General features: G+C 36.0%; 4 protein-coding genes across 8 annotated transcripts; all 4 read left to right on the top strand.

Moving 5' to 3' along the window:
• Positions 1–96: 96 nt before the first annotated feature.
• LOC106406767 (bifunctional phosphatase IMPL2, chloroplastic) lies at positions 97–7147 on the top strand. Of its 2 annotated transcripts, XR_002659266.2 has the most exons (11): positions 97–507; positions 805–883; positions 1082–1176; positions 1266–1315; positions 1539–1663; positions 1825–1891; positions 2029–2118; positions 2213–2324; positions 2432–2516; positions 6167–6703; positions 6808–7147. XR_002659266.2 is itself a non-coding variant. In XM_013847497.3 (10 exons), the coding sequence occupies exons 1-9, from the start codon at positions 156–158 to the stop codon at positions 2500–2502; spliced, it is 1041 nt and encodes a 346-aa protein (XP_013702951.1). In that variant the 5' UTR covers positions 97–155; the 3' UTR covers positions 2503–2515; positions 6808–7147. The 2 variants fall into 2 exon arrangements, 1 of the variants encoding a protein (XP_013702951.1); XM_013847497.3 differs by lacking the exon at positions 6167–6703 and having other exon boundaries at positions 2432–2515.
• On the top strand, positions 2945–5916 carry LOC106406766 (probable receptor-like protein kinase At4g39110). Its single transcript, XM_013847496.3, has one exon. It carries the CDS (start codon positions 2945–2947, stop codon positions 5582–5584), a length of 2640 nt encoding a protein of 879 aa, XP_013702950.1. The 3' UTR covers positions 5585–5916.
• A 5946-nt stretch (positions 7148–13093) lies between the features above and the next one.
• Positions 13094–14798, top strand: LOC106406868 (chromatin remodeling protein SHL). 4 transcript variants are annotated; one of them, XR_002659267.2, is made up of 5 exons: positions 13094–13354; positions 13470–13818; positions 13910–13978; positions 14184–14296; positions 14554–14621. XR_002659267.2 is itself a non-coding variant. In XM_013847607.3 (5 exons), exons 1-5 carry the CDS (start codon positions 13135–13137, stop codon positions 14617–14619), a joined length of 837 nt encoding a protein of 278 aa, XP_013703061.2. In that variant the 5' UTR covers positions 13094–13134; the 3' UTR covers positions 14620–14798. The 4 variants fall into 4 exon arrangements, 2 of the variants coding, with proteins under 2 accessions (XP_013703061.2, XP_048606285.1); XR_007320411.1 differs by having other exon boundaries at positions 14385–14621; XM_013847607.3 differs by having other exon boundaries at positions 14164–14296; positions 14554–14798.
• A 1103-nt stretch (positions 14799–15901) lies between these two features.
• Positions 15902–17896, top strand: LOC106405911 (cysteine protease RD19A). The gene is made up of 3 exons (XM_013846469.3): positions 15902–16507; positions 16608–16727; positions 17220–17896. Exons 1-3 carry the CDS (start codon positions 16049–16051, stop codon positions 17745–17747), a joined length of 1107 nt encoding a protein of 368 aa, XP_013701923.1. The 5' UTR covers positions 15902–16048; the 3' UTR covers positions 17748–17896.
• Positions 17897–23018: the final 5122 nt, after the last annotated feature.

The raw sequence follows: 23018 nt of genomic DNA, 5'->3' as shown, positions 1-23018 counted from the left end.
GTCCGGTTCGGTTAGTTAACGAACCGAAGAGAGCTTTCCCAATCTCAAAACAAGATCCAACGGACGAGATTGAATAAATCTTCATCTCTATTTTTAAACCCACTCGTCGTCCATCGACGAATCGCTGCTTCCGTCGTTCACCTCTCTCATTGCAAATGTTAGCTCAGTCGCACTTCCTCTGCAAGTCCTTCTCTCTGATTCCGCCGCCGTCTCCGGCGCTGCGGTCCGCGACTCGCTCTCCTCATCTCTCTTCTTCGCAAAGCGGTAGATTATCTTTTCTATCGTCTTCCTTAAGCGCTGTTTCGGTCTCCCGCGGTCATATCTCTCTGGCAATGGCTTCGAACTCGAAACGGCCTGACCTAAGCGAAGATTCCTCTTCGGAACTGAGCGCCGCCACCGATCTGGATCGATTCGCCGCCGTGGCAAATGAACTGGCGGACGCTTCTGGCGAGGTTATCAGAAAGTACTTCCGGAAGAAATTCGATATCGTTGAGAAAGATGATATGAGTAAGTCCTTTGGGTAGTGTTGTGATTATACAATGGAGCTCTGCTCAGCTTGGTGGACCTAATAGAGTAGTCATTGGTGATTTAACTAAGTGTTAGGTGAACTTATTGCAATTTCTCAGTCAGAGAAGCTTCCTTAGAGATAATAGTGAAATCGGAGTTTGATTTGTTGAGCACAGTGAATTGGATTAGGGATCTCATGTTTTTTTGGTAGATAAACCAATGAACCTCTCACTCATTTTTGCTTTCTGAGAGTCCCAACGTATGTTTTTTTGTTTATCTGATTTGGTTCATGTGTAGGTCCTGTTACAATCGCTGATCAAATGGCTGAAGAGGCCATGGTGTCTATTATTTTCCACAACTTCCCTTCTCATGCTATGTGAGTTTCCCTTCTTTTTTTTCTTGATAAATTTACTCTGTTCCTCTTTTGTATGATATAAAGACGTGAACTATGCTCTACTAGATCACAAGGGAATCTTATTGTGAGATAAAGACACATTTTGATTGCTCTCTTTCCTACATGAATGCATAAGACAAATGCGCATCTTTATTCACCTTTAAATTCTGAATACTGTAGATATGGCGAGGAGAAAGGTTGGAGATGCAAAGAGGAATCTTCAGACTATGTTTGGGTTTTGGACCCGATCGACGGAACAAAGAGCTTTATCACAGGTTCGCAAACTTTGTTCTAATTATTTTCGTTTTTACCCTTTTATCAAGAGTTTGAGGATTTGATTGTGCTATCAATTGCTTCTTTTCAGGGAAACCTGTGTTTGGTACGTTAATAGCTCTGCTGTACAAAGGCAAACCGGTAAGACACCAGACTCTGTTGCTTCCCATGTTTGTGTTATGCACTATAAGCACATTCGAATTATCAGATTGGGAATTCATATTGCCGAGGATATAATCTGTTTTGTGTTAATAGTAGACGAGCTTTAGGCATGCTAAAAGTCTGACAGCGAATAAGTACTTCTGTGATTCGATTCTTAGCAATTGCATTTGGGCTTACTAACTGACCGTGTTTTCTCTTTTAGATTCTAGGTCTAATTGATCAGCCTATTCTGAAAGAGAGATGGATAGGAATGAGTGGAAGAAGAACTAAATTAAACGGGGAGGATATCTCAACGCGATCTTGCCCGAAACTGTCACAAGCATATTTGTAAGTTTCTTTTCATTGAGCCATACTAGAGTGTTACTTCTGTAGTCATCTTTTTTAAGAAGTAGCCTAAAAATATATATGATGTCTTTTTGGCTTTGTGTAACAACAAGGCAACTAGAAATCTCATGATTTGTTTATCTTCTCATATTTTGACTGTCCAGATACACCACTAGCCCACATCTTTTCAGTGGAGAGGCAGTAGAGGCCTTTGCTCGAGTTAGAGAAAAGGTCCTTATCAAAATCTCGAACTGAGTTTCTTATCCAGTTATAACTTATATATGGATTCCCCTAAATCCCTTTTACTTTTTTTTTATTTAGAAGTGAATGGCTTTCTCTTCTGCCTTGACAATTTTTTGTTATAACAGGTAAAAATGCCATTATACGGCTGTGATTGTTATGCTTATGCTCTCCTGGCTTCTGGATTTGTCGATCTTGTTATTGAATCCGGTCTAAAGGTAAAACTTCTCCTTCAGAATAACTTGTCAAAAGTTAAATATCTCATGTGTCAATCTTATGTTACTAATTGAAGTCACTGTTATTCTTCATCAGCCATATGATTTCCTTGCTCTGGTGCCTGTGATAGAAGGCGCTGGAGGTACCATAACCGATTGGAACGGTAACCCACCTCTTTGGGAAGCTTCATCCAGTGCCGTTGCTACAAGTACGTTCAATACTCCAAAATAACTCTGTTTTTTTCTCTCAATCACAACTCATCGAAACAAAAGAGCGTGCAACCCCTGAATGCATCTACTTTTTCATTTGTCATAGGCTTTAATGTAGTTGCAGCAGGAGATTCAAACATTCATCAGCAAGCATTGGAGTCACTTGAGTGGCAGTGAAAAGCTTTCACTGGTACGTTGTTTACTCTACCTAATGTTTCTTCATCACTTGCTTGCTTCTGGATGATCATTAGGGACTCTACTTCGTTCATGTTTTGCTTGTTTGATAAAAAAAAACTGATAGTGAGGTTATATAATCTGGTTTGTGTTTTAATTCTAGTTTTCTTTTTCTTGAAATAGGAAACCAGAATCAAATTTATTTTTGGCACTGTGTCTAAAAACAGAATTAGCAATTTGCTAAAAATAACCATTGAATAACATCAATGACAATTTGTTTTTTCTGGCCACACATATAACAACTAACTCTTGTCTCTCTCATGACCTTTTTCTCCCTCTTTTCTTCAGCCACAAGCTATCTAACGAACTCCCTCATTCCTTCTTATCTTTGTTCTTCCTCATCCCTCTCTCTCTTCTCTCTCTCCTTCCCCACCGCCGAGGAGGGATGAAGATAAGAAAGAAATCAAACACATGCACGATTCCCATCTTTGATTTTTCTCCAAAGCTCTCCATGTGTCTCCTCCTGGCTATTCTCCTCTTCCTCTCAGGCCTTGATGTGTCTACCGTAACCGCCGCCGTGGGACCTGCCACCGGTTTCAAACCGGCAGATGATATCCTCATTGATTGTGGAAGCAAATCATCATCAAAAAACCCTGATGGAAGAGTCTTCAAGAGTGACCAAGAGACTGTCCAATACATAGAAGCCAAGGATGATATCCAGGTCTCAGCCCCACCTTCAGACAAGGTCGCTTCTCCTATCTACCTAACTGCAAGGATCTTCCGTGAGGAAGCCACCTACAAGTTCCATCTCACCCGACCCGGTTGGCATTGGGTTCGCCTCCATTTCTTGGCCTTCACGAACGACAAGTTCGATCTCCAACAAGCGACTTTCTCCGTCATGACGGAGAAATACGTGTTGCTTCATAACTTCAAGATCAGTAACAACAACAACGATAGTCAAGCTGTTCTCCAGAAGGAGTATCTCGTCAACATAACGGATGCGCAGTTCTCCCTCAGGTTTAGGCCTATGAAAAGCTCTGCAGCGTTCATCAACGCTATCGAAGTTGTCTCGGCTCCGGACGAGCTGATCTCTGACTCCGGGACAGCTCTTTTCCCGGTTAACGGCTTCTCGGGTCTCTCTGACTACGCTTACCAGTCTGTCTACAGAGTCAACGTCGGTGGTCCTTTGATCGTTCCTCAGAACGACACGTTGGGAAGAACATGGATACCAGATAAGGAGTTTCTGAAAGAAGAGAACATGGCTAAGGACGTTAAGACGACCCCTTCAGCGATCAAGTACCCTCCTGGAGTTACACCTTTGATCGCTCCGCAGACGGTTTATGCAACGGCTGCGGAGATGGCTAATTCTCACACCATAGCCCCTAACTTCAACGTTAGCTGGAACTTCCCCTCGAACCCTTCGTTTAACTACCTCATCCGCCTTCATTTCTGCGACATCGTCAGCAAGTCTCTCAACGACCTCTACTTCAACGTGTACATCAACGGTAAAACCGCCATTTCTGGTTTGGATTTGTCCACCGTCGCAGGCGATCTCGCGACTCCTTACTACAAAGACATTGTTGTGAACGCGACGCTTATGACCCCTGAGCTCCAAGTTCAGATTGGTCCCATGGGGGAAGACACAGGGGCCCAAAACGCGATCTTGAATGGAGTCGAGGTTTTGAAGATGAGCAACTCAGTGAACAGCCTTGACGGAGAGTTTGGAGTTGATGGTAGAACCACTGGGATGGGGAAACATGGTATGGTTGCGACCGCGGGGTTTGTGATGATGTTTGGAGCTTTCATTGGACTTGGAGCAATGGTTTACAGGTGGAAGAAGAGGCCGCAAGATTGGCAGAAGAGAAACAGTTTCTCCTCTTGGTTGCTGCCGATACACGCTGGTGACACTACTTTCATGACAAGCAAAGGCGGTTCTCAAAAATCCAACTTCTACAACTCAACTATGGGACTCGGCCGCTACTTCTCCCTCTCGGAGCTTCAAGAAGCCACAAAGAACTTCGAAGCGTCTCAGATCATCGGTGTTGGAGGGTTCGGTAATGTATACATCGCAACACTCGACGATGGAACCAAAGTTGCTGTTAAGAGAGGTAACCCACAGTCTGAACAAGGAATCACCGAGTTTGAGACGGAGATCCAGATGCTTTCTAAGCTCAGACACAGACATTTGGTCTCTTTAATTGGTTACTGTGATGAAAACTCAGAGATGATCCTAGTCTATGAGTTCATGTCCAATGGTCCGTTCAGGGATCATCTATACGGAAAGAACCTTGCTCCACTAACGTGGAAACAGCGGCTTGAGATCTGTATCGGTTCTGCACGTGGGCTTCACTATCTGCACACGGGAACAGCACAAGGGATTATCCACCGTGACGTCAAATCGACCAACATTCTTCTCGACGATGCTTTAGTCGCCAAGGTCGCTGACTTTGGTCTTTCTAAAGATGTAGCCTTCGGACAAAACCATGTCAGCACGGCCGTGAAAGGAAGTTTCGGGTACCTAGACCCTGAGTACTTTAGAAGACAGCAACTTACCGATAAGTCCGATGTTTATTCATTCGGCGTCGTTCTTCTAGAAGCTCTATGCGCAAGACCGGCCATCAACCCCCAGCTACCGAGAGAACAGGTTAACTTAGCTGAGTGGGCAATGCAATGGAAACGGAAAGGACTGTTGGAAAAGATCATTGATCCTCATTTGGCTGGAACGATAAACCCTGAATCGATGAAGAAGTTCGCGGAAGCTGCAGAGAAGTGTTTGGAAGATTACGGCGTTGATAGACCGACGATGGGAGATGTTCTGTGGAACTTGGAATACGCTCTTCAGCTTCAAGAGGCATTCACTCAGGGCAAAGCGGAGGAGACTGAGATCGATAAGCCAGTGACACCTGGCTCTGTTCTGCCAACTGCTACAACTCCAATCACCCCCTCAGCTACCACCAACGCGGAGGCTAGTGTTCAAGTTGCTTCTAAAGTGGAAGAGACCGATGGCTCAGTCCATTCACAGACCGTGGACGAACACTCTGGAACAGCTATGTTCACTCAGTTTGCTAGTCTTAACGGAAGATAAAACTAACTGACAAATAATTCATCTAAAAGGAAAAAAAAACAAAAAAAGAATACACAAAACGAATTTGTTTGCATTAACAGTAAATGAATAGAAAATGACTTTCTAAGGCAAAATGTTTGTTTGTTTTTTTATGTTTTTGTGGTGGTCGGGAGACTTGTGTGATATTTATATTTTTGGTGTGTATTATGTCAAATTTATCTTTTTATTGTATGAATTGTCATTTGTGGGTGGATATGTATACTACTAAATGCGCTGATGCATTTATCTACTTATCCTCCTTTACTGTAGTTGTTAATCTTAGATTGCAAATACAACAGCTTCACATTGAAAGTAAGTGTGTGCGATTAAAGTTCCAATAACATTAGACCATTGTACACATAGAAAGCAAACGGTTCTCTTTTCGTTATTGGTTTTACTGTCTGTACATCTTTCTCGGACCAAGGCTTAGGGTCGATTTTAGAATATTTTTGCCGATGAACCCCTCTCTGAGATGATGTTTGAATTGGCGAATAATCTGTTTCTCCTCCTAAAGTTCTAAAATAGATAGATTGGTGTCTGATTCTCTTATTTTGTTGTCACATTTCGATCTTGATCAGATAAATTAAGAAGACCTCAAATTTCTGCGCGTAGTTGACTATAGGATTCAAGCTTTGATTCAATGGAATTAGTGTTTGGTCTGCAACCGCTGTTAGATAATAATGGTCACATGAACTATTTCTTTCTTTAGAAGGGCTACTTTTGTGCTATTAATCTCTGCTCTTTGTTGCAATCTTTTGTATAAATAATTGTGAAACGTTTGGATATTGAACTCTTCACAAGTGTTTGTAGGAGAGGAAGTATAGGTGAGTCACAGATTGTGGAAAGAAATTAGAGAAACCATGAAAGGATAATAAAATTTAAAAAACCAGAAATAGAAACCATTTCCTTCAATTAAGCAAATGTGTTTCTCTTTCTCTCTTTCCTCTTCCTTCGGTTTAGCTATATAAATAAATAGCTTCAACTTTTGTTTCTTGTATATTGTTTTTGTTATCTCTCTCTATTATATCTGTAAACTATGGAAAACATAAGTGGGTTGATGGCTTTTGACATGGGGGAGCTAAGAAACAACCTTCCCACAAAGTACATCCTGAAAAATGATCTCATTGATTATGTTTCTTGTTTAAACTAATAGATTCCTGGATTATTGCTTAATTTTTGGATCTGTGAATGGTTTGGAAAAACAGGAGAGGATTGTCAAGGTTCTACTCAGGGAAAGCAAGATCATATGTTTGTATCTTTGATGTTAAATGCCTTGAAGATCTGAAGAAACCAACCCAACTTCTTGATATTGATGATGATGATGATGCCTACACGAAGAGGAAGAAGAAGAATAAGCAATCATCATCATCTTCATTTTCTGCTGCTGTTAACAGCAATGTTAACTATCAAAACTACCCTTGTCGTAGAGTTTCTAGTAGCACACATTGTTCCTCACCTTGTGTTAGTGCTTAGTTTTAAAAAAAACAGGTTCTCAATTTATCACAAACCTACAGCACGTTATATTAACATCCCGTTCACATCCAATTTTGAGTTTTTTTTTCCTTTCATTTGTTTAGGTGCTTCTTTGCACCATATTGTAGTAGATTTTTGCCATTTTGTACATAGTTGTCTAGGACAGAGTATTGGTAACCCTTTTAAACGTAAAAGAAATGTAAGTATTCGCATAGAAAATGTAAAAGTCAATAAATAGCGAAATGTATATATAGAAAATAAAATAATGTTGAAGAATTATATGAAAAATATTACATACTCCCTTCGTTTCAAATTACTTGTCGTTTTAGACTTCGGTACACAGATTAAGAAAACAATTAATTTTGTATATATACTAGATAAAAACGTCATTACCAATACATCTAACCACATTTCAACCAATTGAAAAATAGATTAAAATATAAAATCATTCAATTTTGCATTGAAATTATAAAACGACACTTATTTTGAAACAAAAAATTTGTCCTACAACGACAAGTAATCTGAAACGGAGGGAATACATTATTAACTTTTTGGATTTTGTTATATAACTTTATCAAAGGTAATTAATATTTGAGATAGGTCTGGGTGTTCGGGTCGGGTTTGGGTCGGTTCTTCTCAGATCCAAGTCTTTTTTTTTTACAGCAAACATTTACAGACTCATGTAGACTCTGTAAACCAAGGTGGTAAAACTACATCCATGTGCACAACGAAAGACAGTTGTTGCCGAGCACTCTGTGCCAAGCTATCCGCCCTTTTGTTCTCCGTCCTAGGAACATGAACATGAACAGATCCAAGTCAGTTCGGGTCTATAATTAAAATACCTATAAAATACCTATAATTTTCAAATCCATATCGGATCCAGATCGAATTTGGATATTTAGGATCTGAAGAAGACATGATATAGTCAAACTCCATCAAATGTAGTCAATATTTGTCATATATATCTAAAATTTTATAAAATAACTTAAATTAAACTATTAATAATTAAAATGAAATATTTTAAACTCTAAACTTTATATTTTAAAGCTTCATATTACTTAAAAATGTTACAAAACAATAACAAATAATGTTAACAAAAGATATTTCAACTAAATCATAAAATAATATATTTAAAATTAAAAACAAAAAATCATAGTTTTGAATATACATGTTTTTAAGTCATGTATAAATCGGTTTTTATCGGGTCGGGTCTATTCGGGTCGGTTCTTTTTGGGTCTGGATCTATTCGAGTCGGTTTCTTTCGGGTAAAAAAATTTAGACCCAAAAAGCATTTAAAAAATTTTGGTTCGATTTCTGGTTTTTGGTCCAGGTTAAAATGCGCACACCTAATCTTATTATATAAAGATTGATTTTTCAAAGTTGCTAATTAACATGATCGCGACACATGGAAATTATATATTTTAAGATTATGACACGTGTTAATCTATCTCATAATAAAAACTATATAGTAAGATATAAACAAAAACAAATTTTATTAAAAAGTAGATATAAATTACTATTAAAATCCTAATCAAAAGATTATTGTAAAAGATTATTTGATGATAATTTTCCTTCTAATATAGTGACATGTGTTTAAATATGTAATGATTAAAAATATATATAATAAGATAATAAAAACGAATTTTGAAAAAACTACTTTTAAAAATAATTTAATAGTAAAAGCATAATTTTAAAAAATATTTAGTAGTAATTATTTTATAGAAATTTTCCTTTTTCAAAATCCCAAAAAAATAAATTTGAAAACAATTTATTTAATATAATTTTCCTTTTCAAAAATTGTAATGAAAATATAATTATAAAGATTATATTGAACTTGGTTCTTCAAAATTGCTAATTAACATGATTGTGATACATATCAGTTATATATTTAAAAATGTGATATGCGTTAAACTATATCATAATCAAAAATATATATACTAAAATAATAAAAATGATTTTTTAAAAAACTTAATTATAAATATTATTTAATAGTCTTATTATTATTATTATTTTTTTTTTATATCAATCTTGTTTCTTCAAAATTGGTAATTAACATGATTGTGACATATGTCAATTATATATTTAAAAATGTAATATGTGTTAAACTATCTCATAATCAAAAATATATATACTAAATAATAAAAATGATTTTTCTTAAAAATTAATTATATATATTATTTAGTAGTCTTATTATTACTATTATTATTATTATTATTTATTATAATGTTTGTTTTAAATGATAATAAAGTTAGAGAATTATAAAAGATAGATATTAACATTTAAGAAAAAGATGTTTTAAAAAAACGAATTGTAAAATCCTATAAGTACAATAAATTATTTAATAAAAAACACAAAAAAACTAACTTTAAAAGAAATAATATTACTTTTTACAAAACTGATAGACCATGGATTTTACCCACTTTCAGCCATGGTCTATAAGTGTTTTAACATATATTTATTACTATATAGAGTATTTTTAGAGTATTTACAGGTTCATGTATGTTCTCGAGAAATATGGTGATTTTAGAGTATTTTGAGGTGCAAAACTGCACAGACGCGTCAGATGTTTAGCTATGGATGAAGACCTTCCCACCGTTAGATTGAGCCCATATTTTAACACACGATAGAGCTTTGCGTTAGCTTTCCAATGCCAGTTTGAGGTCAATCATCATCATGTAGCAGAAGTTATGTCCGTTTTACTGAAGAGTGGTCAGTCTGCCTCGCGAGAGGAAACTGTCGAGAAGAGGAACGTATGTCGATCAGTGAAGAACTCTTGACAACGATCGACATGGATGCCATAATGTGGACTGAGCATATTTTATGACCGACTGAAGCCCAGAAGCAACCCCAAATTACCAGAATACCCTTGGACGACCAGAAACCCTATTTATGTTATTTATAAGCCATTATTTACGGCTACACGCTCTTTAAGCTTTATTTTATCCATAGTTCTTAGTTATGAGAGAATGGATGAACTCTATCAGAGTCCTCCTCCTGGAACTCCATTGGTTTTGGTTTTATATTATTTATGCTTTTCATCTATGATTTCTGTGACAAACTTCATGTCTAAATAGATCCACCTGTTAGGTTTAGGGTTCAGATAGGTTATGAAAGATTAGTCTAAAATATAGAACTGCTAAGTTGTGAAATTCATGATAAGATTATTCTTACTGCTTGTGTTCTAGAGTCATGAACTAGAACCCTAATCTTAGAATCATTAGGCACAATTGCGAACGCTTGGTCTTTTCTCTGAACTAAATTCTATTGAGCTAGGATTGCTAGAAACATACGAGAGTTGATTTAGGAATCCTAGTGAACACATATTCAACCCGATCGTAAAGCTTGCTAGAAGCGATATCGATCGATGATCCAATAGATTAATCGATCGATATTGTGAAAGGTGTATCGATCGATATTCCTATAGAATAATCGACCGACACTTTCTTATGATCAATAAACGAGAGTTGAGATCTAAGATCTGGATAATAGACTGTCTATACAACGAAAGTTGTTAGATTTGTATTCCCAGTTGAGTTCTATAATATCTTGTAAGCAACAATTAGCCTCTATATTATTATAATCCTGATTACCTGGATAGAAACCCTAGATATAGCAAACCATCATTCCATCAAACAACTCTTTGCCAAGCTGAACAATTGTCTTGTTCAACTTGTTTACTGCTTTATTTACTGATTTGCTATATTTATTTACTGTTTTATAAACTATTAGCCTAGCTTAATCATATAACTATTAGATCAAATTGGTTCCCTAGCTCCTTGTGGATTCAATCCCTAAGTACTACAACTCGACTTCTTATTTGAGAGAGTATAAATCACTCGTTAGGGTAATTTGAGTGATATCTAAAACACAATAGTATTTACATGAAAAGTATTACTTGAATATTTTTTTTAATTTCTTGATACAACTCAACCTCCTTTTTATTATCCTTATTACATCTTAGACATAATTTTTAATTTTGATGTTGTTGTTGTACATGAGTATGTGTGAATATAATGAATATGTGTTTGTATGTATAAGACCAAATATATAAATAATTAAACATATTTTTTTCTATTAAAATAAAATAGTTGTATAAAAATTTAAAAGAAAAACAAATTATAAAATAATTAGTTTCCTTTTTACAAGTCTAAATAAAATAAAAATGTAAAAATAATCTAATTTTTATTATAATTAACTAACTTTACTTGTTAATAATTTTCTGTTAAAAACTATAAACCAAAATTAACTTCAAATATTTCACCTGATATGATTGTGATATGTGTCAATTAAAAAAATATATTGTGAATGTGTCAATAAAAACTACCATTACGTGAAAATGACTTATTATTTTCCTAAAATCTTAAATAAAAGAGATTTCTAAAAACAAATATTCTTTTCTAATCTTAACCAATTATTTTTTTAAAAATCCTGACCAGAGAGAATTGTAAATTTTTATTTAATAGCAATTTGTACTTAAAAATTAATAATAAACATGATAGTAAAAATTATTTAATTAACAAAAAAATTTGTAAAAATATTTGTGATATTGAAAAAGAAACGAATTTTGAAAATGACAACTTTTAAAATAGTTAATATTAACTGGAAATAATTATTTGATAGAAATTTTATTTTTCTAAATCTTAGACAAATATAGTTGTAAAAGATTATTTAATATTAATTTCCTTTTCTAAAATCCTAAAAAACTGTAAAAGAATATTTGATAGTTGTTTTCTTATTTTTTTATAAAAAAAGTCCTAAATAAAAGAAATTTGTATCATATTTTTAAGTCCTAACCAAAAGAGAATTGTAAATTTTTATTTGATAATATTTTTAAGAGAGTATTTGATAATGAACATGATACCAAACATTATTTAATCAACAAAAGAAGTGTAAAATTATTATTGATACGAATGGCAAAAATAGTAATTTTAAAATTATTTATTTTTAGCAATTTATTTTTTTTGAAATTGCAAAGAGAAGATAATTGTAATAGGTTATATGACAGTAATTTTTCTTTTCCAAAATCTTAAAAAAAAATTGTAAAAGAGTATTTAATATTATTTTTTAAAATTTTTAATTGTAAATAAAAAGGAGATTTATAAAATATAATGTTTCCTTTTTAAAAGAAATTCTAACAAAATAAAATTTTAAAAACTTATTTAATAAAACATTAAATTAGTACATAAGAACATTTATATTGTTGTCATTGACTCGATTGGTGTATTTGACTTTCATTTTTTTTATTTTTCATTCAATTTCTTATTTCGGGTTGTGTTTGGTTTAAACGTTTAGCTATAATATATTCTCTAATCCAAGTACAAAGTTTATAACAATTCTTCTATGCATCAGATTATAAAATACAAATATTAACTTGAACTTATGTGTGAAAACGTATTTTAATTAGAAAATAAATCTCAAACAACATATGCAAAAAAAAATCGTAAAATTATAATAAAATTATTTACTATTTTACGGTTTTTATTAAACTAAAACATCAAACAAAACATGTTAGCAACCGGCTTCGTATCTTGTTTGAGAGATAAGGTCTAAGAGCATCTCCAATGTACACCTCTATATTTTCCTCTAAAATAGAGATCTCTATTATAGAGCTGAAAATGCTCTAATGTATGCCTCTATAATAGAGTTCATCTACTTTAGAGGAAAATATAGAGGAAAATTACTTTTTGCCTCTATATTTAGAGGTAGAAATATCATATCTCTATATTTTCCCCTATAAATAGAGGAACTCTATTATAGAGACATACATTGGAGCATTTTCACTTCTATAATAGAGTTTCTCTATTTTAAGGGAAAATATAGAGATAGAAACAGGGGTGAGGTGGAGATGGTCTGACATAGGTCATAATCGTAACTGCTTACGTGGCATGTTATACATGATTCACGAGACTGGTAGTTGGTAAAGGCACGCACAAAACATGCGCTTCAATAAAAAAAAAGAAGCTGACGTGGTTAATTGACAATCTGACATATTCTCTCCACCCCTTCACTCCCTAACTTTTCCTCATATTCACGATATTGCCATTCTTGTCCCAAACCGTATGGTCGTGAGGTCGACAAGACTTGTTCTCACCGTACTCCGTGTCCCATCTGATTATTGTCTCAATAAAATTGCAACTTTTCCCAGAAAATTTTCCTCACTTTCTCGAGAAATTAAACTATTCTGGTTCTTTCTAGCCCCTCCGCAGATGCCCAAGCAAAAAGCTCAAAAGAAGCAACTCAAATCCTACAAACTCAAACACATCAACAGAACGATTCAAGGTAACCTCCCTTCTTCTCCTTCTTCTTCTTTTTGAATTTTTTTATTTTATTTTATTTCCTAAAATTGTAACAACTCAAAAAAGGGAATCGTTCGATATGGTTTTTCGATTTGAAGAGGGAGATGCGGTTTTGATGCGGTCTTCGGAGCCTGGGAAACCGTCGTACGTGGCGAGGGTGGAGGCGATCGAGGCGACGGACGCGCGTGGATCCAACGCGAGGGTTCGCGTGAGGTGGTACTACCGCCCCGAGGAGTCCATGGGAGGGAGGAGGCAGTTTCATGGAGCTAAGGAGGTGTTTCTTTCGGATCACTTTGACTTGCAGAGCGCTGATACGATCGAAGGAAAGTGTAAGGTTCACAGTTTCAGTAGCTACACGAAACTCAGCTCTGTTGGAAACGACGACTTCTTCTGTCGTTTTGAGTATAATTCTGCAACCGGGGCTTTTATTCCCGACAGAGTCGCCGTGTAAGACACTCTCTCTCTCTCTCTCTGTTACCTTATTGATTCTCTTATTTTAATGGCCAAGAAGATAAGATTGAATGATTGATTGTTGTAGATTCTGCAAGTGTGAGATGCCGTACAACCCTGATGACTTGATGGTTCAATGCGAGGAGTGTTCTGAGTGGTAAGTTCTTAACGCTTGTTGTATAAACTGTGATGATAGATCATTATGTATGTACCCTTTGTAAACTTACCAGATAGTGATAGAATCTGTGATGAGGATCATTATGTATGTACACTCGTTAGAATGTTTGTGTCTGTTTTACTATGATGCCTTTGGATTGTTACAGGAAACTAACATTGGCTCAGGTTTCACCCTTCTTGTATAGGAACAACAATAGAGGCAGCTAAAAAGCTCGATCACTTCTACTGCGAAGAGTGTTCCCCAGAACTGGAGAACTTGGACAACTCTAATTCGACTTCCAAAAACACAGATGCTAAGGTATCTATCTCTCTATCACCTCATTTCAGCAACTATTATCTCTTTTTTTTTTTTTTCTGTTGCTGGTTAAACTCGTGCTGTACCACAGCATGGCGGGCTTAAAACTAAATTGGGAATATGATTTAAACCGGTCCATATATAACCTTCCCTGCCAATGCCAATATCTCATTAACGCGAAGTGTATATATCTCTCTCTTTATGGTTAAAAGGCAAGTTTTAAAAAATAAAAATAAATGTTTGGTTCTGCAATTTAACAGGTGAATACAAAGCGCAGCCTGGAGGTAAGCAAGACGAGGAACAAACACGCCAAGCGATCAGGTTAACATAAAAACCTCTGAGAGCTATATCATCATGATGTAATCTATGAAAGAGTTTGTTTTCTTTCCCACTCTACTTTTTTTTCTTTCTTTCTTAAGAATGTGAGGTTTAGGCTGTTTGGCTTGATTAGTGACTTGTGTTGTGGCACAATCTTATGTATAGTATATTATATGTTTTCATTTCATCTGCTTTAAGCTGTGACATAATGAAGCTGAGTGAAAGGTATGTTTATAAAAAGAAACAGAGAGAGAGAGGCCACTTGTTTGTTTCGATTGTGAAATCTAGCTAGACAGAAGTGGAGGAGAAAAAACACTTTGGGTTCATTCTATGTAAATTTAAAACGCATATTCAAAGCAAAAAATCATGGTTAAAAGTTAAAACTTTAAAATGTATAGTAGCTGAATGGCAAACATCATCATAGTTGGTGCAGTGAGGGATTCATATTTCATCCGTCAACCCAAGTTACATTAATAATCAAGACTTTTAACTTTCATGATATTTGGTAATAATAATAATAAAATTCAGAGAAGACAAATATTGCACCAAACGTCTCCACTTTTGTCGCGAGAAAGTCGAAGATAAGTAAATTAAAAAAATGTATTAATTTGAGAAAAAGACAAAAATAACACTAAATCAAATTTTTGTTTCCAAACTAGCATTCAAGTTCAAAAATCACAAAAATAACACTTAATGTTTTATCAAAAGTCACAAACTTAGGGGTTAAAGTTAAAGGGTGGGGTTTAGGATTTAGGATTTAGGGTTTAGAGTTTAGAGTTTAGAGTTTAGGGTTTAGAGTTTAGAGTTTAGAGTTTAGGGTTTAGGGTTTAGGATTTAGGGTTTAGGGTTTAGGGTTTAGGGTTTAGGGTTTAGGGTTTAGGGTTTAGAGTTTAGGGTTTAGGGTTTAGAGTCGAGAAATGAGGTTTTGGGGATAAGATTTCAAATTTTGAAAAATAAAAAATTAAAATTTTCAAAGGGTAAACTTAAAAATGTGCTATTTTGATCATTTTAGTTTTTTAGTGCTATTTTGTGATATAAACTTAATTTTGATGTTAAGAAAAGAAAAACAATTAATTAATTTTCTACAACACGGCACGGCTCTGCAACAAGTTGAACCTATCTGTTCGACACCCAGTCAACTCTTACCACGTGTTCGTACACCATTGGTTACATCCCTTTTCCTCTTGGATAAGTAATCTTTTAAAATCCAAAAATATCTCCCGGCCTGTTCTGACTATAATAATAAATAATTGCTTAATAATAAAAAAAATCTTCTAAAGAAACCGAAAGGTAATATAATATCCAAAGGCAAAAAGACAGGTAGATTAGATTCTTTTTTTTTTTTGATCAACTGTCTATACATACACAATCACACACCTAATCACCTTTCATCTATATTAATCCATCTCCTTCCCTCTCTCTTTTCTTCAATCTCAAATGGATCGTCTCAAGCTTTCTCTCTCCGTCTTCGCTCTCCTTTTCATCGTCGTCTCCGCTTCCTCTGACGGCAACGAAGGCGATGATCTCGTGATCAAGCAAGTGGTTGACGGAGGAGCCGATCCCAATGTCCTATCCTCCGAGGATCACTTCTCTCTGTTCAAGAAGAAGTTCGGCAAGGTCTACGCTTCCCGCGAGGAGCACGACTACAGATTCTCCGTTTTCAAATCCAATCTCAGGCGAGCGAGGCGTCACCAGAAGCTGGATCCCTCTGCTCGTCACGGCGTTACGCAGTTCTCGGATCTGACTCGGTCTGAGTTCAAGAGGAAGCATCTCGGGGTCAAAGGCGGTTTTAAGCTCCCCAAGGACGCCAACAAGGCTCCGATCCTCCCTACCGAGAATCTCCCGGTGGAGTTCGATTGGAGAGAGCGCGGCGCAGTTACTCCCGTCAAAAATCAGGTAACCGTAGTGGTGACGTGGATGATGAATAATTGATTCCTTATTCGAATAAATCTTAAAGTTCTGATTGGTCTGATCTTTTGTGTGTGCGTGCGAGTAGGGATCGTGCGGCTCTTGTTGGAGTTTCAGCGCCACCGGAGCTCTTGAAGGTGCTAACTTCCTCGCTACGGGCAAACTCGCTAGCCTTAGCGAACAACAGCTCGTTGACTGTGATCACGAGGTTTGACTTTCTTCTCTTATTACCTTTCTCATGCGATGCGACGACTCTCTTCACTTTAGGCATGCGTTTTGATGTACCATTAAACAAAATCACTTTAGGATTATTTGGAACTAGACATTAACAAATTATTAATTTATTTCATTTATATTTTAGATTTATATAAAATATTTTTTTTTTTTTGTTTATTTATAAAATTATTTTAATAAATTATCGAAATTAGATATACGAAACAAAAGAAATTGTCCATGTGCCAAGAACACAGAATACAAAGACGGATAACTTAGCACGTAGTGCAAGGAAGGAGCCGTCTTTCGCCGATCACGTATCCATCTCCCAATTTGGTTCAAAGAGTCCTGTATGAGTCTGTTTATGCTGATGACAAAAAAAAAAAAAAAAAAAAAACAAAAAAAAAAAAACAAAAGAAATTAGGCATGGTTGCTCAGTACTTAGTTCAGATTCTATGCTCAATCTCGTCTCTATTTCTCTATGTAGTGTGATCCGGAAGAAGCAGGTTCATGCGACTCTGGTTGCAACGGTGGCCTCATGAACAGCGCTTTTGAATACACGCTCAAAACCGGAGGGCTCATGAGAGAAGAAGATTATCCCTACACCGGAAAGGACGGGGCCACTTGCAAGTTAGACAAGTCCAAGATCGTCGCATCCGTTTCCAACTTCAGTGTCATCTCCATTGACGAAGAGCAGATCGCTGCGAACCTGGTCAAGAACGGACCTCTTGCGGTAGCCATCAACGCCGCATATATGCAGACTTACATTGGAGGAGTCTCGTGCCCTTACATATGCATGAGGAGGCTCAACCATGGTGTCTTGTTGGTTGGTTATGGATCTGCTGGTTACGCTCCTGCTAGGTTCAAGGAGAAGCCTTACTGGATTATTAAGAACTCGTGGGGAGAGACTTGGGGTGAGGATGGTTTTTACAAAATCTGCAGAGGCCGTAACGTTTGTGGCGTTGACAGTCTTGTCTCGACCGTTACAGCCACCGTGTCACCCGCCGCCCATTAGTTAAACCAGCTCTTGTTTTAATAAATTAACTTAACGCTGGTGATTTGTGTGAGCGAGGACTCTTTGCTTTTGACTCCCTATTTCCCTCTGCTTTTTATTAAAGGAAGATGAAGTTTGTATTGTAAATAAAAAATGCATTTTCTCGATCATACCCAAATACAATGACCATCGCTGACCCAAATACAATGACCATCGCTGTTGATTTGTCTAGGATGGGGTTCGGATATCTGGATTTGGAATATTTCGAGTTTTCGAATATTTTGGTAATAACAATAAAAAATTCATTCGGATATTTTACATTTCGAATCATGTATATTTGTAGTTCAGGTGATTCACATTGGGTTCGGGTCAGGGGCGAAGCCAGGTTACCCACTGTGCACCCATAATTAATATTTATTTATAATGTAGTATTCATATAAAAAAACATAAAAATTCAGTTAGAGCAAGTGGAAAAGTGGTTTGTGCACCCGTACCAGACCCGAGTTCAAAACCAACTTGTGACTTTTTCCATTTTGTAATCAATAGTGCACCCACGGATTCGCCCATGGTTCGGGTTTTTGCATGTTTTAACAAAGTAAAAAAATTCATGAATCAAAACAAAACAAAAAAAATGAATCAAATGGTAAATATATGTTGTAAAACCGGACAATATAGTATTAACTTTTATAAAAGTAATAGAAAAATCTATCTTTATTCATAACATAAAGGTTTCTTATATAGGAGATTACACCATTATAGATAAATAGAAAGATTACAAATCATAATCTCTTGGTTATGAGTCATCTACAATTTGGTTCATAACACTCTCCCTTGGATGCTATAACCATTTAAAGCTTGTAATGTGCTTTAATGTTGCCTCACTAAAACATTACCAGAAAAAACCTAATTGGGACAAAACCATGGTGAAAGAAAAAGAGTACAACACACATTACTCCCCCTGATTTGGACATTACTGAAAGTCCATTGGACCTCTCCAATTTTCTGCAAGCTGTGGGTGATGAAGATCTTGGGCAGAATATGCTTCGTCCTCAAACATGATAGTTGGTTCTTCTTTACCATTGGCCAGGCCACAATCTGATCGAACATATTGAGTCATCGACCTCAAATACACACACGAAATCTTGGATGATGTTGCTGTGATATGTGTGTACCATCATGTGTAAAACATAATCTGTCTGAAAACAAATCAACAAAACCAAATAACCCCTCTTTGGGCTGGTTAGTATAAAATAAACCAAAATCAAAGGCTTCTTCATCGTCCTTTTTATGGACCAATCAGATCAGTGTCTAAAACAAGACTTCTGCATCGTCCATCTCAGGACTAAAAGGACTTCTTTATCGTCCACCTTTGGACTGAATGGATCAGTGTCCAAAACAAGTGATCTCACGCACATGTACTAGATAATGGGTGAGACTGGTCCATATTAAATCTCTTGAGTACCATTTTCTGTATATACTATTTGATGCACAAGGATTTCATTGTTAATGTATTCAAGATGTAATCCCAAACAAAACTTTGTTTTCCAAGATCTTTCATCTCAAACTCTTTCTTGAGATATTCAACTGTTTGGAAAATTGTATCCAGAGGTTCCTAGGATATTTAGATCATATACTTTGATGATTATCAATATTGTTCTCGAGAACTTGCTGTACTTTCAGCTCAATACCCTCTAGTACTTTCATTATCCAGTGGACCATATAAATATGCAGTCACTACATCAACTTGCTGCAAGTCTAATTTTCTCTCTTATATAGCCAGACTTATGAGAAATCTAAAAGTAGTTGCATCCACCACATGAGAGTATGTCTCCTCATAATATATTACTTGTCTTTGTGAGAATCCTTGTGCAACATCAGCTTTATATCTCACGATTTCTATTCCTCACAAGACCCATTTATATCCACTGGTTTTAACATCATATGGCGTCTTAATCATATGACCAAATACGCCTTTCTTCTTTAAACTATTTAACCTCACGTTTCCATTCAATCCAATATGTTCTACGAGTGTGCACTCTTATATTGACGTGGGTTCATGATCCTCGCTTATATTCATAAATTCAAGTGCTACCTTGTATGCAAATAAATCATCTTATGTCGACATTCCTTATTGGTTCCATTATGTTCCAGACATGATATAATCGATTGAGATTCATTATTATCAGGACCTTTAATACTTTGCAGCTTGGCGTCCCAAGCTACATTGTTTGGTACCTTTACCTTAGAGTCGGCCGGCCTTATCTCCATGTCTGGGATGGTTTCCTTAGCAACCTCGGATTTGGATTTTGATTATCATTCTCTGCACCTTTCTTTTGTTTCCGAGGATTTTTATCTTTTGGAACCTATTTGGTCTACCACGTTTCATACGTTGTCTAGACTCTGTAGCAACTTGATTGCGTCTCTTCTTGAACATCAAATTCGTTGGTGCTTTACAAGTTGGTTTATATATGACTTAGTCATTCTTTTTCGGGTCAGAAAATGTGTCTGGCATTTGATTAGCTAGCTTTGTGTATAATCTTTGGACGTCTATTTCACATTCTTTAGTCTGAGGATCATGCCAAGACAATGATGATTGATTCCATGTAATCTCTTTTACTCTTTTACCAGCTTATTACTTTCTCCCCCTAATCCGTACACATGGCCTCAAACTGATCACTCATATTTGGCTCAAGTTACTTAATAATCGTGGGAGAATCATATCCAACATATATCTCCATCCTCCTTTGAGGTCCCATCTTAGTTCTCTGTGGTGGAGCAATTTGTATATAGACGGCACATCCAAATGTCTTACGATGGGATATGTCTGGCTCTTGACCCGTTATCTAATCGATGGGGAATATCTATGCTCGCTAAATGGCCTGATGTGTATTAACTTAGATGCATGTAAATTTCGTGTGGCCCAAGCTGTGACTGGGAGTTTTGACCTCATAAGCTATGGTCTATCAATCAGCTATTTGCGTTTTAAAAGATTTCTGCCAAGCCGTTCTTGGTACAGACATGTATCACGGAATTGTCCACACTTATCTCCATGGACATACCATAATCATTTAAACGCTTGGGACGTGTATTCACCAGTATTATCTAGACATATAGTCTTTATTATGAAAAAGGGGCTCATAGTCGCTTTACTGGTGATGGCCTAATGAGTTTCCCTTGTGTACATGCTACACACGTGAGATTCTTTGGGATAACTCTTCTTATCTTTTAATGTGTGCCTTTTGAATATCAATTTTCGCATCATGTTTGGATCAGGATGGCCAATCCGGTCGTGCCATAAAGTGTATATTTTCACAGGCTTTTAGCCTCTATCATACTGATATATGCATAGTCTTGGTCAGTAGAGAATGCAGATATAGTCTTTAGGACTTATTATGGCCTTGGGCGATTTTATACATATATCTGAAGGAACTCTTTGTTTCCTTCGCCCATTGTTTCAATATGGAAACCATTCATTCTTATATCATTAAAACTCAATAGGCTGTTCTTGCTCTTAGAGCTGGGTGAATATAAGGCATCACTGATTTCTAGATGCATACCCTTAGGCAATAATATATTAGCCTAGCCATAGTCTTCTTTCAGACTGGCGATACCTGCTTTAGTACTTATATTGGCGTTTTTCAGTGTACTCATATAGAAAAATCATTCATTCATTTAATCTAAGCAGACAATGTAATAGAAATAAATTCAAGGAGATAAAAATCAGAGAATGCATACAAGCAAAGCAATCACACTAGTTTGATGTCGAAATCAGATTATCAACTTGATTCTTTTAGGCAATAATAAGTCTCACATTCCATAAGATTATCTTGATCATGTTCGAAATTCTTTTCACCATCTTTATATACCAAGTGGGCTTAAGGATTCTTCCTTTTCAGACTCTCTTGATAGATGTCACAAAGATGTTTGGGAGTCCTACGTACCTTAGCCCAATGGTTCCCCATTCCACATCTATGGCACACTGATTTGGTCGAGCTTTGTGGTTTAAAGGATATACCACGGTCTCTACCTCGACCATGGCTCAAATTAGGTTGATACCCAGGGCCTTTGCCATAGTGGTTCCCACGGCCAAATGTATAATAGTGGCCATGGCCACGTCCTTTCTACCCTCCACGGCCATGGCCGTGTGGTCTATCATCCTGGACGTGGTTAGATTCTTTGGATTCTTTTTTTTCCTTTGCGGCCTTATTGGCTTCAGGTAATGGGGTTGATCCAGGAGGTCTCAATTCATTGTTTCTTATTAGCTAGCAATAGACTCATCCACGGACTTGTAGTTATGGATTCTGAGATTCCTCCATAGCTTTTGGTAATAACACATTTCTTTGGTGATCATATCTCGATTTGAATTCTGTCCAAAAGTCTAGAGGATTCTCAATTGTCAAATACTGATCTTTGAGACTCTCAATAAGATGATGGCGAATAATTAATATTGTCATGTATCAATCTTTCTCATTGGCATTATTGCCTTCTATGATACATTCACCAAGTCTTTTTGACTTTAGGATAATCTTTGTATCCAATGCCCACCTTAAATAATTATCTCCAGAGAGATTTAAGGCAGTAAAATCCAGGTTGATTTTTGACATCTCAAATCATATATCACTCAATATTTAGGTATAATTTTCATGCGGCCTTACTCTTTAAAAAACAATCAATTCGGATTTCAACCTTTTGAGGACAATGAAACTATCAATCTTAAAGGCATTTACTATTTTTATGTGCTCATAACATTATGGTTTATCAAGACTAGCAAAAACATATTCAATTAATCATACAATTAGGGTTTAACAATCAATGAGTTTTAGCAAGACTAGTAAAAAGATTCATTAATCACAAAATCAGTTTCAAGGCTGATTTTAGCAATACTACATTTCAAGCATGAATTTCAATGAATCAGTTTCAAGGCTGATTGGTATTTAGCATAAACCGTGTGTAAATAATCTATCTAGTATCCGAATTTATCAAACCTCAAAAACATATAATCAGATTAATCAATTTAATAGAACTCATAAGCATAATGAATTTAGGGTTTCAAGTTTCAGATATGCGGATTAAGGTTAGGACTAGAATTAGGGTTTCATGATTTCTAATCAGATCAATCAATAAAATTGAACCTAGCATACAATCTTAAACCTCAAGACATTAGATTTTATCATGAATATATCAACCAAGCATACGGATTCTCTACTCTCAAAGACATCCAAATCAGATCAATATAACCTATCATACGGATTATTTAGGGTTTCTATTTAAAACAGATCATATTACAAAACT

This window comes from Brassica napus, chromosome C3 (genome assembly GCF_020379485.1).
Source record: "Brassica napus cultivar Da-Ae chromosome C3, Da-Ae, whole genome shotgun sequence".
NCBI lineage: Eukaryota > Viridiplantae > Streptophyta > Magnoliopsida > Brassicales > Brassicaceae > Brassica > Brassica napus.
Note: the sequence above shows the minus strand (reverse complement) of the source record. Positions and strands in the feature narration are given on the sequence as shown.

What these genes read in the sequence shown, in the direction of transcription:
- LOC106406766 (XM_013847496.3), top strand. Translation starts at nt 2,945, where the DNA reads ATGAAGATAAGAAAGAAATCAAACACATGCACGATTCCCATCTTTGAT.
- LOC106406868 (XM_013847607.3), top strand. Translation starts at nt 13,135, where the DNA reads ATGGTCGTGAGGTCGACAAGACTTGTTCTCACCGTACTCCGTGTCCCA. An exon ending in CATCAACAGAACGATTCAAG is followed by an intron (nt 13,355 to 13,469) that starts GTAACCTCCCTT and finishes TTCGATTTGAAG; the next exon opens with AGGGAGATGCGGTTTTGATG. An exon ending in CCAAAAACACAGATGCTAAG is followed by an intron (nt 14,297 to 14,553) that starts GTATCTATCTCT and finishes GCAATTTAACAG; the next exon opens with GTGAATACAAAGCGCAGCCT.
- LOC106406767 (XM_013847497.3), top strand. Translation starts at nt 156, where the DNA reads ATGTTAGCTCAGTCGCACTTCCTCTGCAAGTCCTTCTCTCTGATTCCG. An exon ending in AAACTGTCACAAGCATATTT is followed by an intron (nt 1,664 to 1,824) that starts GTAAGTTTCTTT and finishes TTGACTGTCCAG; the next exon opens with ATACACCACTAGCCCACATC. An exon ending in TTATTGAATCCGGTCTAAAG is followed by an intron (nt 2,119 to 2,212) that starts GTAAAACTTCTC and finishes ATTCTTCATCAG; the next exon opens with CCATATGATTTCCTTGCTCT.
- LOC106405911 (XM_013846469.3), top strand. Translation starts at nt 16,049, where the DNA reads ATGGATCGTCTCAAGCTTTCTCTCTCCGTCTTCGCTCTCCTTTTCATC. An exon ending in TTACTCCCGTCAAAAATCAG is followed by an intron (nt 16,508 to 16,607) that starts GTAACCGTAGTG and finishes GCGTGCGAGTAG; the next exon opens with GGATCGTGCGGCTCTTGTTG. An exon ending in TCGTTGACTGTGATCACGAG is followed by an intron (nt 16,728 to 17,219) that starts GTTTGACTTTCT and finishes TTCTCTATGTAG; the next exon opens with TGTGATCCGGAAGAAGCAGG.